This window comes from Vicugna pacos, chromosome 19 (genome assembly GCF_048564905.1).
Source record: "Vicugna pacos chromosome 19, VicPac4, whole genome shotgun sequence".
Taxonomy (NCBI): Eukaryota; Metazoa; Chordata; class Mammalia; order Artiodactyla; family Camelidae; genus Vicugna; species Vicugna pacos.
The window spans coordinates 30,884,819-30,910,643 of record NC_133005.1 but is presented as its reverse complement, the minus strand read 5'-3'; the positions used below and the strand labels follow the sequence as shown (position 1 = coordinate 30,910,643).

The window sequence follows — 25,825 nt, the reverse complement described above, 5'->3', positions numbered from 1 at the left end:
GCCTCCAGGGGGACTGTGGCTTAGCCCACTTAGGGTGGCGGCAGCAGAGTGGTGAGAGAGTGCCGCGTGGCTGTCGGGTCAGTGTGGGGATCTTTGTGCATCAGGCGTTACTAGGACTTTATGTCACGTGTTTCTTCAGCCAAAAGGAATGGTCTTTAGACATTACTGACTTTGCCCTTTTATTCCTTCGCCAGTCTAGCCAAAACGTTAGGCTCAACCTAGATGAAACAAAACCTGAAAGATCCTTTAAAGCTGGTTTTTTTGTTTGTTTGGTTTTTTTTTAATCTCCAAGTCTGTAGCAGAAATTGTCTCTGAAGGGGAATGGCTCTGGATTGTAGCCCCAGCTCTGCTGTTGGTGAGCCATGGTGGTCTAGACTTGTAATGTCATACTCTGTTTTCAGCTCTTTGTGCTTTAGTTCCTGTGAGAAGCTGGAATGAAACATGAAATTTAAGAAAGATAGGTTAAGATTTTCTTAACATTCTAGAGTGGTACCACCTAATACTGATTTTAAAGACAACACGTAGGCGAACACACTCCAAGCTGGGACTGTGGAGACCTGTGTTCTAGCATTGTCCCTGCCGCTTCGTCACAGTGTGACTCAGGACACAGCTCACTGAAGCGTTCCAGGTCTGAGGTTGCCCACCTGAACAGTGAGGAGTGAGACTGACAGGGGCCACACACTTCAAGGGTCACAGCGCTGTGCAGTCTGTGATTCTGGGTCACTGCAGAGACCAATTTTACTCTTATATGGAATTTAGTGTGAGGGTTAAAAGTCTGTCCTTTGATAACACAAGTGATAGACAATGAGAACCATGTAACTTTTGTTTTTATTTTTGCCTTGGCTTCCATGAAGTTTGTCAGGTACAGAAACTGGCTTAGGTTTGCGGCATTTTTCTTTCTCCTTGTCTCACTGTTGTTTTAATTTTTAGTACTTTCTGTTTATATTTAAGTGGGCCTGTTTGGTGTGTTTTCTCACAAGTTGCTGTAATTCCTTTTTGAAAGTAGACAGGGTGTGAATAATGATAATAAAAACTTGCCTCAGTTGCATCTCTGGAAAATGCTGATAAAGCCTTCACCAATGACCTTACAGGTCAAGGTGTGCTTCTGAAGTATGTTTTTTAGTTACAGCCAATCTCTACCTCTTTCCTGTATTGATGATGAATTATCTGTATTTCTTACTGTCTGCAGAAAAAACTGCATTTTGGCTGATGAGATGGGCCTAGGGAAAACCATCCAGTCCATCACATTCCTTTCAGAAATATTCCTCAGGGGAATCCACGGCCCCTTCCTCATCATCGCCCCGCTCTCCACCATCACTAACTGGGAGCGGGAGTTCCGGACGTGGACCGAGATGAATGCCATTGTGTACCACGGCAGCCAGATCAGCAGGCAGATGATCCAGCAGTATGAGATGGTGTACAGAGATGCACAGGTGAGCCTTCTGCATCTCATAGTGCCCCAGGGAGAGCCCGATGTCATAGTTCAGAACAGTCTTTCTGTCCCTCGTCTTCCAAAGTTTCACGTCCTGGGTTACTGTTGACTTACTCTATAGAGTCACATGTTTATCGAGGCAGACTTCTTACTCCTCCCTGGTAGTTTAACTTACAATAAAACAGAATTGGAGGGCATGCTTTCCATTCTTTGCCATTTACCAGAGACTCTTTTTAAGACGTTGAAATTTTGGCTTCTTGTATTGGCTTATGAAGTTGCTTTTACATGGAGGAGATTTTGGGGGAATTTTTGTGTGCTCAGTGAAGAAAGTGAGCAGAAGAATTCATGTATGAAGGAAGGGTTCTCAGACAGGGAGTCTGAAGAGAGAGGAGGTTAACAGATATGACAGGGAAAGATAAGGAGAAAACAGGATTCAGATTGTTAATTCTATTGTTCTAGCACAACAGAATTTTTTAAAAGTTTTTGTTAAGTATAATCACTTTGCTGAGTATGCTCGTATGCTTGTCCTGAGCAGTGGCTTTTATAATTAAGTAAGGTGAAAATTAAATGAATTCCAGCAGAGGAAAGGCTGTGCTCTCCCCAGAGGTTTCAGAGACAGAGAAGACACTTGGAAGGTGTGCTCCAGCGTGATACAGCTCTGCTCTTACAGTGTGACAGCAACACTAAGACAGGCTGAAAGACAGCAGTGTGTCCTGCCTCATGGCATTTGTCCCAGGTGAATCAGGATCATGACTTTGAATCTGTGCTAGAACCCAAGCTACAAGGTGAAACTAATCATACCTGAAAGTAGCAAAGAGGGTTTCCTTGGGCATTCAAGCTGTGTATGGTTTAGACCAACTCCTGGCTGGAAATGTGTGAATCAACACCCACCTGCTTCCCTCATCAGGACAAGTAATAAACAAAAAGCTTCCTTGCTTGGCCTTCCGTACTGCTCATCTGTCTCACTTTTGTGAGGGTACGTGCCCTCTTGCTTCTGTTCCACTGTTATAGTGGGGTCTCTCTCATCTGCATAGCTGGCTCATTCTTGTATTCTCTCTCTTCTCAAATGACAAAGACAGTGCTTATTAAAGTGCTGCCTCTTCTAATGCAGCTGGTAACCCATTAGCTGGATTCTCTAGCCATGTGTAAAGCTCTGCCTTTGGTTGTGTCATTCTCAGGGAAACCCCCTGTCAGGAGTCTTCAAGTTCCATGTCGTCATTACAACATTTGAGATGATCCTGGCAGACTGCCCCGAGCTGAAGAAGATTCACTGGAGCTGTGTGATCATTGATGAAGCCCACAGACTGAAGAATAGGAACTGCAAACTTCTGGAGGGTCTAAAGCTCATGGCCCTGGTGAGAACTGGCAAGCTGTCTGCGTAAACACAGGCTCCTTCTGTTCACGGCAGAGGAAGCATTCTTTAGCCATCTGCACGCGGCTTACTTGTGCACAGTCTGTTTCCCCGACATTTTCTTTTTGCCCTCTATTGCCATGATAGTGCAGGAATCAAACGTTTTTTTGTTAAGAACTGGGTCAACAATTGGACCTTTGCCACAGATTGATTCCCAGAGAGACCCAGGGGAATCTTAAATACCATGAGATTTGTGACCTACAAATGTAAGATGTTTTGGCTTGTTTCCAGGTCCCTGAATGATCTGGTACAAAGATGATGGCCTTTAACATTACTGCCTTGGCATAGTGCCTAGTATGTGGCAGGCAGGCGCTCAGTAATACTGAAAGAATGAATGGTTGCTTTAACTAACATGAAATTGCTGCAGAGCTCAGGGATATGAAGGGAAGGTTGAAGTGTTTATTAACTGAATACCCATGACGTGTTGTCACCCTATTTTGTCATAAAAGCAAAATAGAATTGCTCCAAACTGAGCTTCATTTTCCCACCCAAACCGCTGTTTTTGGCGGCTCAGACCCTGTTGATCACGTGCTGTGAATCTGTGCAGGAACACAAGGTGCTGCTCACGGGGACCCCCTTGCAGAACTCGGTGGAGGAGCTCTTCAGTCTGCTCAACTTCCTGGAGCCATCACAGTTTCCTTCAGAGACTGCTTTCTTGGAGGAGTTTGGAGATCTGAAAACAGAGGAGCAGGTAACTAGGGGCCTGAAGGATTTGAGGATTACCTTCATCATCAAGGGAATATAGTCACTGTGGGGACAGAAGTTAGCAAGTCCTCATGTCCCTGGGAAAATGTGCATTGCCCTTAATTTATTTGTCTATGTTGAAGAGGGTAAACTGATTATTAGCAGTTCTTATTACTCCAAAGGATAAATGAATCAACATCCAAAATACCTTATATCCGGACTCTTGCCTTCACTGATCTCATACATAAGTTCAGTATTTTGTTCATCGCTCTGGCCTTAGGCATGCTTCTGTCCTCCTCTGCTTCCCTCAGCCTTTGTCTCTCCTCATAAATCATCTGCAGCATGTTTCCAGGCTCGTTTTCTTGAGGACAGCAAAATACACAGGTAGTAAGGAAAAGAAGACAAACGTTTACTAGAGTAGTTGGTAAGACCAATTTTGTCCAAATTGACTGAATTTTCAAAGATCTAGTCCTGAGTCTAGCTTCTTGGACTCAAAGCTGATTCAAAACAAACCGACACTAATAAATATATATCTACCATGAGTAGAAATCTCAACTAGACATTACAGGAATAAGGCAGGCAAGTTTAAATGCCATAAGAGAAACAAATAATAGAATGGAGGACTTTAAAGAGAGGGCGGTCACATCTCTTTGGGAATTAGGAGAGGCTTCATAGAGAGAGTACAGCTTGGGATGGACTTCAGGGTGGGTAAGTTCTCATTAGGGGGAGAGGGAAGAGATGGTTATGACTTTGCATAAGAGAAAACAATCTCAGCATAATCAGCCACGGAATTTATTCAGTAGTAGGGAATCGTCGGGTTGAGCTGGAAACAGGACGGATGAATTGTGGAGTATGAAGCCAGAGGAGTTTAGCATTAAATTGTGGGAAGATCTTGAAAGGCAGGTTGGCAAATGTGGTAGGTATTCGAGAAGAATGCAAGGCTTTGCTTGCTGGAATGACATAATTAGTTCTGCTACATTAGTCTAGCAGTGGGGTGAGAGAGGGTTGGGGCAGAGAATGTGGGAACTGAGAAGGTTTGGGAATTTCTCTAACAGATGTCAAGAGTACACTCTGTGGTTCCAGTCTGTTTCTACTTCTGTGGCGAGTCAGACTTTGAGAGCAGTGAATAATCAAACTTAATTCTACTTCTTTATGCTTGCAGCGTCTGTTGATCTTTCAAAAGCTAGCTCCAACCCTCTCTCCATTTTTGGACCATTAGAAATGCATCCTCCTTTCCCGTTGCACTTATTTGGTGGCATGCATTTTTTCTTCTTCCTAGACAGTGACCTCCTTGAGGACAAGGCCCACATCTTCTCCAGAGCTGTGTTTGTTGTATTGACCAGCACAGTGTCTTGCATGTAGTATACTCTAAATGATTCAAGGTATGAGCCAAATGAAGGGCAAAAGCTGAACCCAGCACATGGCAGACTGGCATTTATCCCTATCTTTACCAGTTAGCTGGCTGTGTCTTTCCTCTTCGGATTCTTGTATAGTAATTCCTTATCCATCTGGGGGATTATATCCCAAATACCAAGGTTGGTAAAATAAAGCTCTTGTTAAATGGGTTAGATTTAAGATTGGGGTTAGTTAGGAGAAAACCATAAAAATGGCACTTAATGTCTGTACATTTTAATGGAGGTACAGGGGATTGAACCCAGGACCTCAGGCATGCTAGGCATGCACCCGACCACTGAGCTATTCCCTCGCCCCTAAATGTCTATACATTTTAAATCACAGTAAATAAAAGTTCTAGAAAGCATTTTGTTACAAAGTAAAGCATATTCATCATTGTTTAAAACCAGTTCCAGTAAGTAACTCTTCTAAATCATGCTCTATGAATGACTATGTATTTCATCTGGATGCATTGGTACAGCCCACAAGTTATTTATGCAAAATCTGCCCCTTTTAAAAATTTTGAACAGCTCTTTATGACTGGAAACTTGTCTCTTTTCTTTTTCCTTTTGCACTTGCATTTTCTCTTATTTTCCCACCAGGATTAATCTTACTGGTATTGTGTTTTAGCTAAGTTTAACTCAGGTGCCTTGACTTTGGATCCCTTCTCTGCCCTCTTGGGAGAGTGGGCAAGTCAACTTGCCGGTGCAGTCAAGCGCGTAGAGATCTGCTGTCCAGGCCTGAGTAGGAGAAGAACAGACAAGTCACAGCAAAGAATACGGTCAAGTGCCCCTGAAGTGACAGCTTGCATGACGGAGCAGGAGGGGTCACCTCACCACCTTAACTCTGTACATCGCTGCCCCCAAATGTGTTTTCTGCTGTCGTTATTTAGATGTGGGAGGAACCTGTTTCCAGTCTGCCTCTGCTTTTTTTTTTTTTTGATATAAATGACATATAACATTATATTAGTTTCATATATATATCATAATGATTCAATATACGTAGTGTTACAAAATGATCACCACAGTGTATCGTTAACATCCATCACCACACGTAGCTTTAATTTTTTCTTTCTAGCGATGGAGCTTTAAAGATTTACTCTCTTAGCAACTTTCAAATACACAATATAGTATTGTTAACTATAGTCATCTTGCTGTACATTACACCCCCAGGACTAATTTGTTTTATAGCCAGAAGTGTGTACCTTTGACCACTTTCATCCATTTTTCACACCCTCTGTTTCTTACTTTGTTCTTTCAGCATCTCCTTCCTCTGTAATAGATCACTTGTACCTCTTACCATGGCTTAAAACATTCCTCAGGTAATTGCTGCACATGCACATGCTACGTGCATGTTAGAGAGAGGTTTGTTTTCTCCATCCTGGAGAATAGGTACTGTCTTTCGTACCTTTCTCCCTTTGTATCTTGTAAGGTCACCACATAGGTTCTCAGTAAGTACTTGCAAATTGAAACCGGATCCCTTTTTTCCTTTCAGTCCTATTATAATCTCGTCATACTCAGGGATCAGTCATGATCTTTCATTTCATCTACTACCACAGCACTATGATGAGATGCTCAAGAGATTGTAGTGGATGTTGGAATACTTCAATAACCAGTATTGAATCAGAATCGGGACGGGTGAACAGATCTCGTTTTCCTGGACAGGTGAAGAAACTGCAGTCTATCCTAAAACCAATGATGCTTCGACGGCTGAAAGATGACGTGGAAAAGAACCTTGCTCCCAAGCAAGAGACGATCATTGAGGTAGAGCTGACCAATATCCAGAAAAAGTACTACCGTGCCATCCTGGAGAAGAATTTTTCCTTCCTGACCAAGGGGGCCAATCAGCACAACATGCCCAACCTCATCAACACCATGATGGAGCTGAGAAAATGCTGTAACCACCCCTACCTGATCAACGGTGAGTGGGGCCGTGGGAGCAGCTCAGACCTGGTGTGGGCCTCACAATAGCCGGCGGTGTTGCGTACTGAGTTCCCATGAAGTGCTAGGGTGTGTGTTCTCACCTGTTTGCAGAGAATTAAACTGAGTTTCCAAGAGGTTGATGGATCTGCCTCAGCACTGTAGCCAGTGAGTACACAGAACCCCATTTTGAACCTACCTCAGCCAGTTCTCTGCCTATCAGAAGGTAGATGCCACTCATCAACCCGCTGTGCTTTGTTTACTGTGGTCTCGCCCTCACTTTCCACTTCATTGAGTAAATGATCGTGGTGTAAAAAGATGAAAACTCTCTGCAGATAAATTCACAGTTAACTGTACTAAGTAAAGAACATGTCAGAGGCCTTTTTTTTGGCAATAAAACTTTTGATTAAATTTTAAATCCAAATGTGGCTTGGATTTGCTGGTAGCTAGTTTTCCTATCAAGAGGGATGTCTTTTTGTCAGCTTTCTGTGAAGGTTTCTTTCCTTGCGTAAGTCAGCTTGGTATTTCAGATCCTCTCTACTTGGTCAGACTTCCCCGGAAAGCCAAGCACCTGTGTTCACTGCAGGACAGCCCTGCTGCGGCTGTCGAGTCCTCCCCTGAGGGCACAGGCCGAGGTGCACACAGCATTGCCTCACTGGACTGTCGGTTCGGGACCTGAGAATTCACTTCCTTAGTCCTAGGCTCTGTCAGGCAGAGAGTAGCTCTTACCCTTACAGTTTGTTCATGAAATAGTTTTGTTTCATTCTTTTTCAGGGGCAGAGGAGAAAATTTTGGAAGACTTCCGGAAAGCTCACAGCCCTGATGCCCCTGACTTTCAGCTACAGGCCATGATTCAAGCAGCCGGGAAGCTGGTGCTGATTGATAAACTGCTCCCGAAGCTGATTGCTGGTGGCCACAAAGTACTCATCTTCTCCCAGATGGTGCGCTGTCTCGATATCCTGGAAGATTATCTCATCCAGAGAAGGTGAGACTTGTGTCAAAGCTATGTATCAAGAGCTGCGGGCAGTTCCTTTTCTTTGATGCCTTTTTGATTCATTCAGAAATTATGTTTTAACAACAAAGCATTAAAAAAAAATAGAGAAAAGGACTCTTCTCTTAAAGATTGCCTAAAATTCAGAGTTGAATCTCATGACCAGGTATACCCAAGTTTAACTGTCTAGAGTGGATTTCCTAGCCTTTGATATGGAACCCTGGCTTTGCTTTAAAAATAAACTTTACATGTTTATTTATATTCTCTTTAATTGGAAGAAACAAAATTCAAGTAACATTACAGAAGGCTAGGAAAATAACATACTTACTTTTTTTCCGGCCTTACTAATGATGAGGGAAATATGTCCTGGAAGGCATCACTATATCAAGTTGCTAAAAGAGCACAAGCTGACAACTCCCCCTGAAAGAATTTGGGGATGTTTTATGTCCTTTTTCAGCAAACCCTCTAAGGTTTTATGATACAGTAGCTATGGCATCCCAATTTATTTTCTTGCTCATACTTCTGTGATTCCTTGGACCTAAGTTCCATTTCTCATGCAGGCGGAGCCTGTGATGCTATGGGGGTTGTGTGGATTCTGTGTGGGTACTGCATTTGTTTACACCGTACCTTGCATTTTCAGTCATCGGGATACATTAATGATCTGAAGATGGCAAATAGATTTTTAAAATTTACTCTTAATGGAAAAGACTTTTCAAGATCATAGAAACTATTAGCTAAGGCATTGCTAAGTTTAAAGGAAATCTTTGTTTTTAGATAGTCATCATAGCAAATCTCAGTTGTGTTAGATATTCTGATCCTTGAAGATCCTGTTTGTCCTTAAAACATGTAGTTTATAGAAAAAGTGTGAAAGGAAATGACAAATTTAACTATGCATTATGCTGACATCTAACATTACATAAATAATTCTCCAAAATTGGATAAGGCAATAAAAGAATTTCTCAGAACCCTGTATTAGAGATCTTTAGGTAAAGAATTCTTGAGACTTATATTTTTATTTTGAGGGATATATCAAAGCTAGAAAGCAGTTTCATATTTTATAAATGCACTATAGATGAATTTCCAGAACACTTGCTTCTTTTATAAATATATCATCTCACTCTTTGAAATATATACAACTACCAGTTTCCAATTTTTTTAAAGATTCCCCCCAAATGACTAACAGTATAGTGAACAGACTTTTGCTAAGTACAGATGTCTTAAGTTAGCTCTCTTATATGCTATTTTTCCTTATCATTTACTGCTCATTTTGTTTTCAAATTATCTAAGTATTATTATAGTTTCTCTTGAAAAGAGGAACACATTATAATACCACCACTTGCTCAAAGCTTCCATTCGTACTTGGGCATCTATCTTTTTAGTCTTTTTTCTTTGTGCAACAGATATTTAGTTTTGTTGTTAGTTTGTTTGAACTGGGACCATATTCTACATTATACTTTGTAAATCACCTTTTGATTTAACATATTATGAATTTATTTTCTTTAATTTTTTTTCTACAACATAGTTTTGGGGATCTGCATGACACTCTGTCTTACAGGTTGTTTCCAACTTTTCAGCAATTTAAGGAACTCTGGGAATATTGCTTTGCATTCATTGTATATGTTTCCAGTTATTTCCTTAGTATAAATTCTGTTGTACATTTTTAAAAGCATTTGATACTTATTTCAACACACCCCCTAGAAAGACATTTTTACTATGCCTTTTAATGTTAATGAGAATGCTTTTTTTCTCCATACTCTAATCAATACTGTTTTTACCTTTCAGTCTTGACTAATTCAGTAAGCCAAAATTATGATCTCTTATTTTAATTTGTATTTCTTTTCTTTTTCTTTTCTTCTTCCTTTTTTTTTTTTTAATGGAGATACTGGGCATTGAACCCAGGACCTCCTTGTGCAGGCTAAGCATGAACTCTACCACTGAGCTATTCCCTCCCCCTCATATTTCATATTATTAATGAGAGTGAATATATTTCATATTTATTAACTGTTTATATTTCTTTTTTGTGCATTGCTTATTCATGTTCTTTCTCCATTTTCTGTTGCTCTTTGCATTTTTCTTTATTAATTTATAAGAATTGCTTATTTAGTTAAGAATACAGTGCAAATACTTTCCCAGTGTTGTTTTTGACTTTTTGATTGTGGCTATGGGTTTATGTTTATTTTATGTTTAGAAATTTTAAATTTTATAGTGGTCAAATCTCTCAGTCTTAAAATGGCTTTAAATAAATAAGTGCTTATTTATGCTTAAATTGGCATCCTTAAAAAGGCTCCTCCCACCTCTCAACTATGCAATCATATAAATATTCTGAAGTATTTTCTTTCAGTTTTTTTTTATGGTTTTTTTCACCCCAACTCTGCGTCCAGCAGGGTCTTCTGGCCTTAATATCATCATTACTTTTCTCTTTCTAATTTAGTTTTTTATTTTCATCAAAGTTATATATACATATAATTTAAAGAGCCAAATTATTCTATTAGACTTATGAAAAATAGCACTTCCTAATACCAACAGGTCCCTCCCAGCTTTCCCCTACCTGAAACATTTACTAAATCTAGCTTCCAGAATTGTTTAGAATTTCAAAGCCTTTCTGATTCCTGGTCTGTGTATATGACATGTTTTTTCTCTTTAGAACCCTTAATATATCCTCTTTGTCCCAGAACTGTGAAGTTTTACAGTGAGCTGGGTTTTGTGTGGCATCTGTTGAGTTGGATGCTGAGTAGGTCTTTACCATCTGAAATCTATATTTCTTCAGTTCTGGGGAATTTTCTTGTATTTTCTCTTTTATTATTTCTTTCTGTTTTGTTTTCTCTTTGTGGAACTCCTGTATTTATATGTCAGACCTTCTGGACTGTTCACCTGTTTTTCTCTTTGCTCTACTTTCCATCTCATTATATTTTGCTATACCTCTGGTAGAATTCCTTTACCCTGTCTTCCAACTTTAACACCTAAGTTTTCATTGTATATTATATTTTTAATTTCCTGGTTTTCTTTTGTGATTTTTCAATTTTTATAGCATTCAGCAGTGTCTTCTCTTGTCTTTCTGAGATGAATTGTGATAGATTTTTTTTTAAATTAATCTTTCTACGGTGTCAAGGCAAATTTGTCAAGGCAAATTTTTTCTTATTGTTTGTTTATGTCTTTTTCAAATTAGAATTCTGGGTTAGCTTTTTTTTCCCACTCCTTTCAGCACTTTAAAATGTTATTCTGCTGTGTTGTCACTCCCATGGTTTCTGGTGAGAAATTCCTCAGTTGTTTAAGTGGCTGTTCCCCTGTATATAATGTGTTGTTTTACTTAATTTTTGATTTGTAGCAGTTTGACTGTGATGTGTAGACTTCATCCTGTGCAGAGTTCATTGACCTTCTTAAATGTGTAAATGTAGTTCTTTCATCAATTTTGGGAAGCTTTTGGTCAATATTTCTTTGATTTCTTTTTTTCCTTTTGCCCTATTCTCTTGTTTCTCTCTGAGATTCCAATTACCTGTATGTTTGACCTTTTTGATAATGTCCCACAGGTCCATAGGTTCTGTTCTTTTTTCTTAATCCTTTTTCTTTCTTTTGTTTTGATTTGTCTGTCTTCAAGTTCACTGACTCTTTTGTCTGTCATTTCAATCATGCTAATTATTAAGCCCATCCATTGCTTTCTTTAATTTAGAGATTGTGTTTTAGTTCTAAGATTTCTGTTTGTTTCTTAGTGTGGTGTTTTGCTTCTTGGTTTGGGGTTCATTATCTGTCTCTACTTTCTGGAGATCCTCTCTTACCTCTGTCAGTCCTGATTGTACCAGACTTCTTCCCTTGATGCTTCTGGTCAGAAAGACAGTGGCTCCTTATCAAGAATTGTAGCTGCCCGGCGTCTTTGCCATAACTGTGTCTTCCCCTCTGGCCAAACCACAGTTTTCTGTTGCTCTCCAAAATCTGCCTGCTTTCCTTAACTCCTTGGTGCCCTCAGATAGGTTTTTCTTTTCGTTTCTTTTTTTTAATTTTAACCATTTTTTTCTATTGAATTATAGTCAGTTTACAATGTTGTATCAATTTCTGGTGCACAACATAATGTTTCAGTCATACATATACATACATATAAGGTTTTTCTGTTCATTTACTTTGGTTTTGTATTTTGCCCAGATTTTGTGGTTATTTACTGGAGGACTGGTGTGTTAGGGCCTTGTCCCTCCACACCAGAAGCAAATCCTCTGTGTTTCAGGTCAGAGACTTTCCTAAGATGTCTGGTTTTGGCTGCCAGATGGTGGGCACTATCTAGAGATCAGAAGCTCTGGGCATGTGGGCTATATGTGAACACTGACCATCTAGCTGGACCATTTCATTGGGGAACCTCCAGTGTCAGTGCTTTGGGATGTTTTTCTTCCTCCCTCTTGCCTAGAGGAAGGGTTGTACTGGGAGCTGACTGTAGGGAAGGGGTGGAGAGAGGTAGGGAGGTCTCAATATCTCTGCCTCTTTCCTCTTTCTTCAGTATAATATCTCTGCCTCTAACTGTGTGGTGTCTCCCAGGGTAGAGATGGGTACAGACCTTTTTTATCCTCTCAAGGCTGGGGTGTGTGGTCTACAGGCTAACTGATACTTCATCACATGTCCTACTAGTGCTCTTGTTTTTTTACTCGTTGTATCTCCACTTTCCAGTGTACCCGGTGCCACCGATGCCTGATCCCTTTGGCTGTTCTGTCATGTTGAATTAGGTTATTTCCTACCTGAGATTCTGCTTTCTTCAAGTCATATACCACTTGGTTTACTTTCCAACTCCCAGAATTTTATTATGGCTTCTCCTTTTTTGTTTGTAGGTTTATTTTGGAGAGGGCATTATTAGGCATTTTGTTTGTTTAATTGTACTGAGGATTGAACCCAGGACCTTCTTATTATGCATTAAAAAAAATCGTTTTACCTATCATTTTAACTAGACATTTGAGGAGATAAAAGAATTAAATGTTCATGTTACTTCATAATGTTTAACTGAATTTTTTAAATTTATTTTTTACATTTCAGTCTTCAATTGTATAATTTTGCTAAATGGCATATAATGGGGGGGTCTACTAGTTTAATTTATTTCCAAGTATTTCTGATTTTCTGTTTGTTAAATAGTCCATTTTTTCCCCTATTCATATAAAACTATTCATAAAATATTACTGAGATATATGCTGGGTGTGTATGTAACCTTTCTGTTCTTTTGATTTCTATTCCTTTGCTCATATATTGTTGCACATGAACTTCAGAATTCTTCAGAATTATTCTTTTTTAATCTCTTCCTGACTACTCCATACAGAAAAAATTTATATGTATATGTATGTGTGTACACACATTTACATAACTGTATCTATTCATGTATACATATATCCATGTGTTAGGATTTTGATTGGGTAGTAGGGTAAGAATGATATCTTTGCAAAATTAAAGAACACAATATTCACTGCAGTTACTCAGGTCTTTTATATATACTGTTGATTTGGTAAATATTTATAAAGTACAGCCTTGTGCTGGGACCTCTGTGGGTTGTAGGGACGTAGTGACCAAACCATGGCCCCTAGTGTCATGTTGCCAAGTCCTGCATATTTCTTATTGAGTTTACTTGTAAGTATTTTTTATCTTTATGGCAATTGTGAGTTGGGTTTTTTTCCCCCAGTCTTTATGTTTTCCAGCTGGTTATTGCTGGGAGACGAAAAGGTTGTTCATTTCCCTTTAGGCCTTCTGAGGTCAGCATTTCCTGTTGTGCCAAAAATGTGTCATTTCACCCCTCCCTCCCCATCAAAGCACATAGAAGTTTTCCAGAGTGCCACCTGCTTCTCGTTGATATTCGACAGTGACTCAGAATTACAGTTTGATGAACCACATCAACTACTCGGGATTTTGTTCAGAATACAGTTGACACAGAGGGTTAATTGCTGCACTGATGTTTGGTGTGGAAAATTTTATGATGTCTGATTTCCTCTTTCAGACTTACTAGCCCTCGAGGTTTTCTTTGTTGTTGAGCCTCGTTGCCACACCAGCTGTCAGTTTGGTTTTGTTCCCGTTTAATTTCATGCCATACTCATACAGGGGTGAAGGCATAGCCCAAGGATCTGGCTCAAAGAAAGAGGAGTGAGGAACAATTTAAATGAACTCTCAGATCAGTGGATTTTTATTTTGGTTTTGTGTTCTTTGAGAGCACTTCCCTTAAAACTGAGTAAGTGATAGAAATGAGAATTAATGTTCCAATCATCCTGCACAGTTCCTGAAACTATGCTCTATCATTGCTGGCCAAACACTATCTAATTTTATGGGAATTTTTCCCCTAAGTGATTGCCAAGCTATATCATCACTATTTATTGATTTCTTCTCCTTAACACTGTGCTCGTGCCCTGCCTCACTCAGATCCATGGGCATCTGGCTCCTCTCTGGGGTTTAGGGTTATCTTGTCAAGGAACACCGAGTCCTCTGTGCCTGCAGCATTAATTGTTCACATGTGTGATGGTGGGGTGGTGGCAGCTATGGTTTAATTGAATCTCAACCCTGTCTTCTGACTCCAACTCCTGTGCTTCTTCCACTGCATCACATCCGTGGCCAAACTTCTGTGAGTAACTCGGTACAGATCCTCGGTGCATTGATTCATTAAAATCATTTTGATATCTGTAGTTTCTGTTCTCACCTTCTAATTGAGTTACAGGTTTCTTAAGTTTACCACTGTCTTTTATTTATCTTTTCTCTCAAGTTTTTAGGAAAATCTTTCTGCTGCATTGAAATGTGGGGTACAATATGAAGACCATACGGCAAACTGGTTAATAAGAGTGTGGACTTTGAGTTAGATGGAGTTCACTTACCAGCTAGGTGCCTGAGCAGCTTATTTTGCTTGTGAAAGTTTTTTTGGTTTTGGTTTTTGATGTTTTCTCGAGTGTAAAATGGAGAACTACCTCATAGGATTATTGTGAAAAGAGAACGTGATGATGCGTATAAAGTACACATTATAGTGCCTGGCACAGGGCTTGATACTTCAGAGCTTGCTGCTAACAGTGTTGCTGTGGCTGTTGTTAATAATAATGATAGTTATATCTGATTGCTTCATAGCTTTATAGAATTCAACATATGACCCTTAGCTTTTAGCTTATAGCACAAGAGCTTTTTAGTCTGCCTTCATGGCAGTGCTGTAACCACCACTGGTTTTATTTGCTGCTATAGTCTTATATATTATTCTTAAGTTTATTGCATTAAAAAAAAAAGAAAGGAAAAGTCTGCATCTGTAATTTCAGGTATGAGTGCACTATAACTTTGTAAAAGGAAGGCAGTCTTTTCGGACTTGGTTCTTTGTATGTCTCTTATGAGCCTTAGATGATCTGGCTTCTCTATCTGTATTTCCTTGAGTGGTTTCTTCATGTATATTTTCCTTTTCCTCAAGGAAGTCAGGGTTTTGTTTTGTTTTGTTTTTCTTTTGTTTTATGAGGGGAAGGTAATTGGGTTTATTTATTTATTTATATTTGGAGGAGGTACTGGGGATTGAACCCAGGACCTCATGCATGCTAAGCACGTAGCACATTCCCTACACTCTCCCCAAGGAAGTCAGGATTATATTGCCAGATTTAGTTATTTGGAGCCACCCCCCCAGAGTCATCTAAACCTAGAGAATATGTCCTCATTCTCTTACAAGTTGTTTATCTGAATTTCTGGAGATCTGACTTTCCAGATTCTGGGCTACTGAGAAGATTCTTGTCGGAATTTGTGTTCTTGGCTATCGTGGGGTCTAGACTGACTTGGTCCTTCTCGCAAGGTTCCTATTACTTCTCCTTTACCAACCAGTTCTTGCTTGTTGATCAAAATTGGACCCAGGGTAACATCCCCTTATTAATTTGTTCATTGTCAGAGGGCAAATAAGAAAACAGTAAGACTCTCAGGAGCCATCTGGATTGGCACTGTGTTTTAGTTCTGTGCTGGTTACATGATCTCCATTCTGAGGTACCTTCTGTGTTGCTAATTGGATGGACAGACAGTAATAGGCTCCCTTAGCAGTTTCATTTCCTATTCTCTTTCCTTTTACCCTCTCCTCCACCACGCTTTCTATCCTTATTTCTTAACTTTCCACAGAGGTATATGCCTTCTTAACGATATTCAGCTTTGCTTCCTCACTTTGTTTTCATCTAAAGATTCTTCTGTCTTCTCTCTAACCCAACACAGCTCAGAAACCCTTCTTGTGATTTCTCCCTACTTACTTGGCAGCATATTACCCAGAAGACCTTGGTTTCAGCCATAAACTTGGAGGTTTTGCTGTCTACCTCTAAAGCTTTGAGGAACTGTTAGGCTAGAACTCACCAACCCAGACATAAAGACTGCCTGTCTGTACAGTCTTCTTCCTATTTTCAGTTCATTCAAAAGCAGCTAGAGCCTGATTCGAACTCTGACTTTGTGTTGTGAGCTCAACTTGAAAGTAGATGGATGAGGCTTTTATTTGCTCTTCCTGGTCTCATGGTTAGATTCAGTGCAAGAAAACTGGGAAACACTTGAGAGTAAGTTGCCTGGGCAGTGGGGATTGATATTTTATGTTTACAATTCCCCTAGTCTTCCTTCGTTTGAGGCTAGCTTTTTGTTTTGATTTGGTTTTTGTTTGTTTTGAGAGGGGGGACGTTTTGCAGTGCGGTTTTAGGGGTCTGCCCTGCTGCACGTGTAGAGGGGGCATTCCTCCTAGACTGCTGACACTTGGTCCACATTTAGAAGTGAGGGGTATAAGGCCATCGGTCAACAGCTTCCTGCGTTGTTTCCTGTTCTCCACTGAAGTCATGATTAACGCCTGGGCTTTCGTTCGTTTGGGTCCCCTCAGATACACCTATGAGCGAATTGATGGGCGAGTACGGGGAAACCTGCGCCAGGCAGCCATCGACCGGTTCTGTAAGCCAGACTCAGACCGCTTTGTCTTTCTTCTGTGCACCCGAGCGGGAGGCCTGGGGATCAATCTCACAGCTGCCGATACCTGCATCATATTTGATTCAGACTGGAACCCACAAAATGACTTGCAGGTAACCATTAGGATGATTGCTGTTTGCCTTAGCTGTCCCTGAATCCAAGAACATCATGACAGGGCCTGGCCTGGCTGTAGAGAGTGTCTGCCATGCTCCATGCTATGGTGTCGGCCAGATGGCAGGCTTAGGGCCTCAGTCAGGGGGTACAACTGAATAAAAAGTAAATGTCGAGCCTTCCCACTGATCAGAGTGGTTCTTTCTTTTACTGTAAATCAAATGGTATTTCACAGTGGTAGCCTCTGAATGTAGATTAGAAATACTATTTATTGTTATCAGATACAAAGAAAGATACTAAACTTGACTAATTCTCTAATTCTTGATTTATAGATTGCTTCTGGCTTTCTCACTTGCTTTATTTGTTAGACGTACAGTGCATGAGATGACCTAGAGGGCGGGGAGGTTCCCTGGTGTGGCCGGGTGACCGAGGCATCCTCATTAGTTCATCTGCTCTCCATTTAGTGCAGCATATTAGAGTTGATGTGTACCCAGTTAAGTGTACTTGCGGATTAAATTTGCTAGTTTTAACCAAATGAATAAACCAAACCAAACTGAATAATGGTGGCTTTGGAAGATAATTGCAAAGATTGGAGTTAATACATTTTAAAAACAAGCATAAACAAACAAGAAAATGACAGAGCCAACACTTCAGAATTCCTCTTCAACCCTGTTTGAAAGTAAAAACAATGACATTCCAGCCAGATTGCGCAAGTCAGCCCAAAAGAATCTAACTTATCAAAAAAACTATTTTAGCATATAGATGGACATCCATTAATATTAACATCCCAAGTGTATCTTGGGATATCTGCTAATAGCTTGGAAGATGAGTGTGTGGTGGGGAGAGCGGCGGGAGCCTCAAAACGTTTTTCATGATACAGGTGATTGATAAAAGAAGTTTGAAGGCTGCTGTTTCACAAAACTGAGAAGGTGCCCTAGAGGATACCACCAGGGAAGGGATGCAGGGAAAGGGAGCTAAGGTGGTGGGTGTTGGATGTCCGGACCTCTTCCTACCCACCACGTCACATAGAGTCATTCTGCTTTGTCTTTTTCATTTAATGAGTTTCCAAATAACATTTTATTTGAAGAAAGCAGTCTACTAGTTGAAAAACCAGTGCTCTGAATTATTAAATTGGCGAAAACTGGCTAAAACTCAGAAAAAAAATCATTGTGAAATAAATTGTGTGGCACCGTGTTCAGCATCCAACTTGAAAAATCAGTAGGTGTGGCTGGCTCACCATCAGGCCTTTCTGCCGGTGACGGGCTATTTGGGTCAAAGATGAATTGCTAGATATAATGAATAACCAATTTTAAAGGAATTAACATAATTAACACCAAAGTAATAATTAGTAGAAACTAACATTTGATCAGGTTACCAGGAAGAACCTAATTAGGATAGTAATATAGATCAGAGAGTAGGAAGCTACTGCCAGTGGTGTAGCCGCCTGGTTTTTAGATAGTTTCATTGGAATACATACACGTATTATGTCTGGTTGCTTTCATGTTACAGTGGCAGAGTTGAGTATTGCAACAAAGACTTTGTAGCCCACACCATCTAAAATATTTAGAAGTTGTCTGCCAACCCTGATACAGATGGTTTCATAAGTTGTAAGTCCTTGGCAGCTGTATAGCTGTCCAGGTGAGCCAGGACTCACCTGACTGTGAAGCTTGGTACCTGGGTGAATCATGATATGAGAAACCAAAATTGGGTGGCTGTTTGGAGGCCATGTTAGCTGGGCATGCCTGAAGGAATTTCTAGGAGGAAAATTGAAAGCATAGGGCTGGCATTTAGAGACACGTCACGGCCAGAGGCAAAGATTTTGGAGTCATTGTGCTTCACGTAATGAAATCTAGACATTGAATAGGTGCAGTGCCAAGAAATGGAAAGAGCAAGAATGAGAATGTTCAGGCCTGAAGGAGAAGATGAAGTCATCTGAGGTGACTGATTCGTATGGGGTGGGTGGGGCTGTCCAGAATTCCAGTCTGGGGAGAAGAGAAAAGCTTTGGAATGGCTGTTTTTAATGTCCACTGCTGGGGGACTGACAAGAGATGAATGAAGGAGTAGCAGTGAAGTCCAAACTGCAGTTGGATAGTGCGAGGTTTTTTACCCACTCCCTTGGTGGGAAAACAAAGACCATCAGCACTTGTGTGATTCAGGGCACTTGTACCAAGAACGCAGCAGAAAGTAGAGGAGCGATCGTGTCAATGGTAATGGCAGCCCCAGGTCCAAGTCAGAGTTAGAATTCCTCAATTAGTGGTCTTCCAGCCTGGCTACTGTTTTGGTTATTTTTATGTATAGCTTTGTAACTTAGAGGAAACTCTGTTTTTGAGATGTCTCATCATACTAGGTAGAAATAAAAGAATTGGAAAGAGTTGAGTAATTTTAGAGCAGGGAATTGGGTCAGTGGTTATTGGGGAGTGGGACTGATGGGCTGTTCTGAGTTGCCCAATTGATGGAGCAAGGTTCTCTGCTTGCCTGGCATGGGGAGGAGAGAACGAGGGCTGGAGCCCACCCTCCAGACGATGTGCACTCAGCACACACTCTCCCTGCTGTTTGCCCTTCACCCACGGGCTCTAGATATGATGGAGAAGATAGAATCTGGAGACTAATGCCCTGAGACCACCATGTGGTTCACAGGTCTGCAGCTAAATCCGCTGTGGAAGTCGGTGAAGTGCATTCCTACGGTACTATCCCTGGTAAAATTACCTGGTACTATCCTTGCTAGTTAGTTGGGTCGTGTTAACTTACACACAGTTGTTCACACGTATGCACACTTTCTAATACTTTTTGTCAGTGAATGAAAGCTTTCAGTTAGCTATAGTTCTTGATGGTTATTGAAAAACCACAACTCCTACTCTGATAAAAGACGATCGTATTTCCTTTGGAAGATGGGCTTGACATAGAATATTTATCTGTGAGTGGATTGAAGCACATGCTACCTGGTATAAATGTCAGGGCCAAGAAGAGAGTCCCATAATGAACATGGTCTTACCCTCTACCCTAGTGGAATTTAGCATAGCTCCAGAGGTCAAGTTCCGATGGTAGAAAATTGGAGTGTTCACTGTGGTCTCCACCAGCCTGGATGGTCCGGTGCAGCGTATGCTGATCCCGAGGCGGGCCGACATGGGGCGGGCAGCACTGACAGTACCAGGACGCTGTTTCTTGACTGACCCTGGGCAAACCCCCTTGGAGCCTTGACGGGGAAGCCAGCCTGGTTGGGAGACACTGGGCTCAGCTAAAGTAGGCCCGAGTGCCTGAGGCAGGCCTGCAGACCATATAGCTGCGGAACAGAGCTCCATTCTCTGAAAAGTCAGCTGGAAGTTAGACAGCAGTGTTACCTTTTCTGCTGCTTTTTTGTTATTATTTTTAAAGTTCATTATTTCAGCCTTCTGATCATTTTGCTGGGATTTTCTGTGCTTTGGGGAGAGAATTAGAGGTGTAGGATTTGCTAGAGAAATGTATATATATGTTTCTAAATGCATATTTTAAAAAATTTTTTAAATCTAGGTCTTCATAAAACAAATGACATTGAATGTCAAATGCTATTTCCATTGCTCTTGTTAGAGTCTGAGGAGTCTAAAAAATTATATTTCTCACCCATGCTTCAATCTGAACCAGTTAAGAAATAGACACAGGAGTGCAAAGGGTCAGAGCATCATCAGCTTTTATAAAGTATGATGGTGGGTTAGATGATACAGCTTGACCAATAGCCAGAATTAGGCTTCCAAGGACTCCTGCACGTGTGCCCCTCATCCCTAGGTTAGCCTTACCCACTGAGAACTGCTGGCAGAGCAGAGGCTGGCCTGGTTAGCGTGCCAGTGGCAGAAAGGGAACGTCCTGCCCTCGCAAGAGATGGGGCGGCAGGGCACGAGTCTATAGGAGCTCTGACCGGGTCTCCTGTCTCACTAGCCAGGTCAGCTGCTCCTTTGGAGTAGAGAGGAAAGGGGTGGGACAGGAGGGAGAGACTCTGTTGTGTTCCTACGTGGGAGCAGACATTCCCTTCTGGAAATATGCGGATGGAGAACTAGGACTCCTGCTGTGGTGTCTACCAGATCAGCCCTTCCCAAATCCTCCTCCCCTTTTTCCAGAAAATGGAGGCATAGGTTCATTTGGACCCAGGACAGGAACAGGGCACTACTTAGGGGCAACAAGAGAATAAATGCAGTACTGAGGGATCTCAGTGATGTGTCATTTTATCTGAGCTGTCACAGGTCAGCCAATTTTTAGGTCTCCTTACCAGGGAGTTCTCATCAAGAGGCATCAAGTAAATGCCACATTTTCTCTCACACCTTGAACATGTCTGTGTTGGCATCAATGTGTGTGAAAAAAATCAAGCTGTGTCTTCATCCAGGAGGCACAGCTGGGATTCAGTCCCGGTACGTGAGCTGCAGCTGGTTTTCTGCAGGTTTCCTATAATACCTGTGACCCCCGAGGTCAGGAAATGGTGCAGGGTGCTGACAGTAGCCTGGGAAGGGAAAAGAGCAGCAGAAAACTGGTTTCTTTCCTTATCATTTGGAGGAAGCCAGCTTGCTGCAGCTCTGGGGGCCAGGTGGCCCTGAGGGAACAGCAAGTACCAGCCTCCCCTTGCAGCGGCTGCAGCATCTTGCCCTCCCATTGCTCCGTGACTCTGATTCTCATCTCATGGGGAGCTTTTTGCTCTGGGAGGCAGGAGTTCTGAGACTGAACAGGAATCAAGGTAACAGTGGAAGGGGCATTCCCCATTCTTCCTGTGGATAAGCTCCCTGACGGGAGAATTCAGAAAGCCTGGACGCGGGTGACCTGGCAGAGAGCGCAACCAGAGGGTAATGCAGCTGACGCCTGTCCAGAGGGATTCTGGAAGCGAGGGGGGGAATCCAGCCTGAGGAGCCAGGGGCTGACGTGCTGCTCTGAGAAAGGAGAGGTGCTGGTTCCCTCTGGCACTTCCTCTACCACCACCAAGCTGCTATCAGCACCTTGCCTGATGGCATGTATGCCTGGAGCTGGGGGGACTAAACTCTGTCATGTTTGCTTTCCTTTACTAGAAGAAAGAATTTTTCCTGCTCCATTGTGTAGTCCAGGTATTCCATGAATGTTATTGAACCCCGGGATGTGCCGGGCACTGTTTAAAGTGCTGGAGACACAGCAGTGAGTGAGCCCCATAGTGTGTGCTCTGGTGGAGCATCCATCATAGTGGGGGAGGGCAGCAACAAACAAGGAAAAACAGTAAGATAGTGACAGTTAGCGACACTTACTACGAAGAAATAAAACAGGATAAGAGGATGGAAATTGGGCGCCCTGATGTAGAGTTGTCTAGGAAGCCTTCTTTAAGAAGGTGACTTCTGAGCCAAGACCTGAATGATGGGGAAGGGTCTTAAGTTGTAAGATCAGTAGGAAGAATGTTCCAGAGGGAGCAAAAAGTGTGACTGCTTAGAAGTGGGAGTGAGCATCAGTGGCCCACCTGAAGCCGGTGGGACAGGTGCTTCCTGTACAGCATCAGTCCCACAGGAAGTGACTCAGTTTTCTTTTCTGTGCTCTCCTGCCTCTTCTCAGTGTCCTCTCTTTCTCACTCCCTGCTCCTTTTATCTGCTGCCCCCAAAGCTCCCTTTCCCCATGCTGTTAACGCCCCTCTCCTTCCTGTTCTCAGCCAGCTCTTACTGACTTACTGACACATTTGTTGAGCCCTGGACACCAGGCCAGGCCCTGGGGAAACAAAAGTGCTCTGGACTTTTGAATCGCACAGTGGAAATCCAGCACAGTGGGCAGAGACCTGTGCTCTTTCCCAGAGATGTTTGCATTGTAAGAGGGAATGATACCTTTCTCCAAGGAATAAATCTGGAGCTGGAAATTTCAGATTCCAAAGTAGGCCTGCAAAGGAGATAGTTGAGGGAGGGCAGCTTCCCTGATTCATACCAGGGCATTGAGAGCCCCTGGTTCCTCTTCTGCATGAGTAGGTGGCCTGCGGACACAGACTTGTAGTGTACAAGGAGAATGTAAAATTGTTAGGCTTGAAATAAAATACTTGTGCGTGGAAAATGAACTGGGAAACTATCCCAGCATGCTAGGAGTGGTTGGGTTCAGGGGGAACTGGAGGGACTTCTTTTAACCTCTCTGGTGGGTGGATTTTCATTGAGGAATAAGAAGTATTTTAAAGTATTAAAGAAAATGTACCTCTAAAATGTAATAGAGCTAAGGAGTCAACATTATACCTGGTTCTTTTTACCAGCTGTTTAATTTTCGCGTGATTGTGAAGACACGGTGTAAGCTTTTGTCAAGTTCTGGACTTGAGCCTGACAAAAGTGAGCTGAGGGCTGGAATCAGTTGGAAATCTGTCACTGTTCGGACACTCCCCTTTCTTCCCATTGTAATCACTGGGATTCGTACCTGGTTTTTGTTTTTGTTTTAATTTTTGTTGTTTTTAATTTAATTTTTAATTTAATTTCTGAACATTATTATTTGTTTCTCATAGGCTTTTGTTTACCTCAAATGTATTAAAAAGTAAAGAACAGGTGGTTCAGGAGAACATTGAAGCTCTAGAACTTCCTGTCAGTGAGGTGGGGGGCGGGTGGTACCACTGCCTCCGACTTGCGGTCTAACTGCAAAGGCTCTGTGTTTATACCTTTGCGGATACATCTTGTTTGGACTTCATCTCAGTTGCTGCCTTTGTTCTGAATGTTTCCGTCTGTATTACATTTGTGTGTGCGTGTGTTCTGATTAGGATAATCAGGAATAAATGATTAACTACTTGAGATTTGGCTCTAAAACGACAAGTCTCTTAAATGTGACAGGACTCATCCTGTTATCCTTAAGTAAATCATCTTGGCAGCATGTGTGTCTCTTGCTACCACTTGGCTGCTTATGACAATATCCTGTACTCACCCCCCGCCCCAGCAGAGGTTTGTTTTTTCAGTTAAGGAGAAGTTAGCTATTCCAGGATTAGTGACGTGGCTGCTGGTGTCATCAGAGTCCCAGGTTCCTTCTGTCTTTCTGCTCCACCATCCTCAGTGAGTATGGTCTACATACTGTTGGTTCTAAATGGATACTCCAAACCCCAGGTAGGAAAAATAAGGAAGGAAGATGGGATACTTTTTCAGGAGAGCAGAACTTTTCCAGATACCACTGGTAGACTGCCATTACAGCTCACTGTCCAGCACTATGTTGCCTCGCCAGCCCTGGGAGGCTGGAAATGGGGTTTCAGTTGGATATGTTGCTGCCTTTGTATAAGAAGCAGGGTTCTGGCAGTGAGGACAAACGGGGATGTGGGTTCCAAGAAGGTAGTAAATTAGTGGAGTCTGCAGCTCTCCTCTATCAGACCTTTGCTCAGAACATTTCTTAAACTCCTTCTTGTAATTTGCCCTCAACACCAGTTAGTTGAGCCAGAAAAAGAAAGTCAGTGTCAGTGCCTAATGACCACATTATTATTCCTGCTTTACAGGTCCACAAACCATAGTACTTACTTTGATCCCTTGCTTTATTTACCAGAGCTCTCCATCAGATTTTCCCCCAGTAATAGAGATTTACTACCACTTTTACCATAGTAAAAGAAGATGTGGCAACTAATTGTAATAGCCAAGAGCCAAGCAACTTAGTTGTCCATCGGTAGGAGACTTACTGACTAAAACATAGTACATTCAGCTTTGATAAAAGAACGAGGAATATCTCTACATACTGCTATAGAGTCATCTCCTGAATATATTGTTGGGTGAAAAAAGGTGGAAAAAGTATATATAGGATGCTAGCATTTGTCTAAAAAGGCTGGATGTCTTGTGTGTCATGTCTCCCCCCATGGAAAGATAAACAGAACCTTCATTTTAAGTGATTACCTATGAGGGGCTGGAGGGTAGGGGAGCAGGGAAGTGACAAGGACAGAAGCTGGTTTTTCTGAATATGTCTTTTTGTGTATTTGATTTTGGAACTGTCTTAAGTATTTTATAGCATTATAAGGCCAAATCTTTGAAAATTTTTATCCTCAAATCATTTTAAACTTATAAAACATTGCAAAATAGTGCAGAGTTCTAGGATCCTTTGTCCAGCTTCCTTTAATCTTAACGTTTTATATGACCATAGTGTAATTATTTAAACCAGGAAATAACTGGTAGAGTACTCTGATCTACAGACCCTTCAGTTTTCTACAAAGGTTCTTTTTCTGGTCTGGGATTCAATGGAGGATCACACATTTCCTTTAGAAGTTACAACTCTTTAGCCTCCTCCAGTCTGTGACAGCTCCCAACTTTCCTTATCTTTCGTGACCTTGACACTTTTGAAGGGTACTCACCAGCATTTTGTAGAATGTTTCTCACTTTGTGGTTGCCTGATGTTTTTCTTGTAATCAGATTTGAGGTTATGCATTTTTGGCAAGAATGTCACAGGAGTGATGTTAACGTCCTTCTCATGGTACATCACGTCAATATGTCTTATTACTTGTGATGTTAACCTTGATTACTTGGTTGAGGTGGTGTCTGCCAGGTTTCTCCACAGTAAAATAACTATTTTTACTGTTAAATATAATCAATATCTTGGGAGGAGGTATTTTGAGATGCTATAAATACTCTGATTCTTATCGTACTTTTGCCTATGAATTTTAGCATCATCCTTCAATAGTTCTTGCCTTCAGTTATTATTATTGTGGTGTTTGGCTAATGGAGATTTTCTATTTCAGTCATTTTTACATCTGTTAGTTGGAATCCTACTATAAGGAACAGCTGTCCTTTGTCTTCCATTTGTCTGTTTATTTTTATCAGTATGAATGTTTATTTTATGTTATGGGTTATAATCAGTTACTCTCATTATTTATTTTGATGTTCAGCGTTGGTCATCGGGAGGCCCTTCAGGTTGGCTCCTGTTTCCTCCTGACACGCTTCCGTCAGTTTGTGAGCGTTTCCTCACTCTCTGACACCAGAAGACATTCAGGTTCATGTTACATTTTTCTTGCCATAGCCATGGAATTGACTTAGTTCTCCCAGGATCCCTGGGTCTTTTATTTGAGAATAAATAGCATTCAGAAACCAAGACATGGTTACTAGATG

At 41.4% G+C, this 25,825-nt stretch overlaps 1 protein-coding gene across 5 annotated transcripts in view; it reads left to right on the top strand.

Annotated features, from left to right (window-relative positions):
* The window catches only part of CHD6 (chromodomain helicase DNA binding protein 6), a 159,381-nt gene that overhangs the window by 90,639 nt on the left and 42,917 nt on the right, over window positions 1-25,825 (top strand). For all 5 annotated transcript variants that reach the window (XM_015237811.3, XM_072944227.1, XM_072944230.1 and 2 more), the window contains 6 exons: window positions 1,190-1,433; window positions 2,611-2,787; window positions 3,391-3,534; window positions 6,584-6,839; window positions 7,613-7,823; window positions 16,630-16,825. In XM_015237811.3, the coding sequence (XP_015093297.2) occupies window positions 1,190-1,433; window positions 2,611-2,787; window positions 3,391-3,534; window positions 6,584-6,839; window positions 7,613-7,823; window positions 16,630-16,825 (1,228 nt within the window). The remainder of the gene's footprint in view (window positions 1-1,189; window positions 1,434-2,610; window positions 2,788-3,390; window positions 3,535-6,583; window positions 6,840-7,612; window positions 7,824-16,629; window positions 16,826-25,825) is intronic.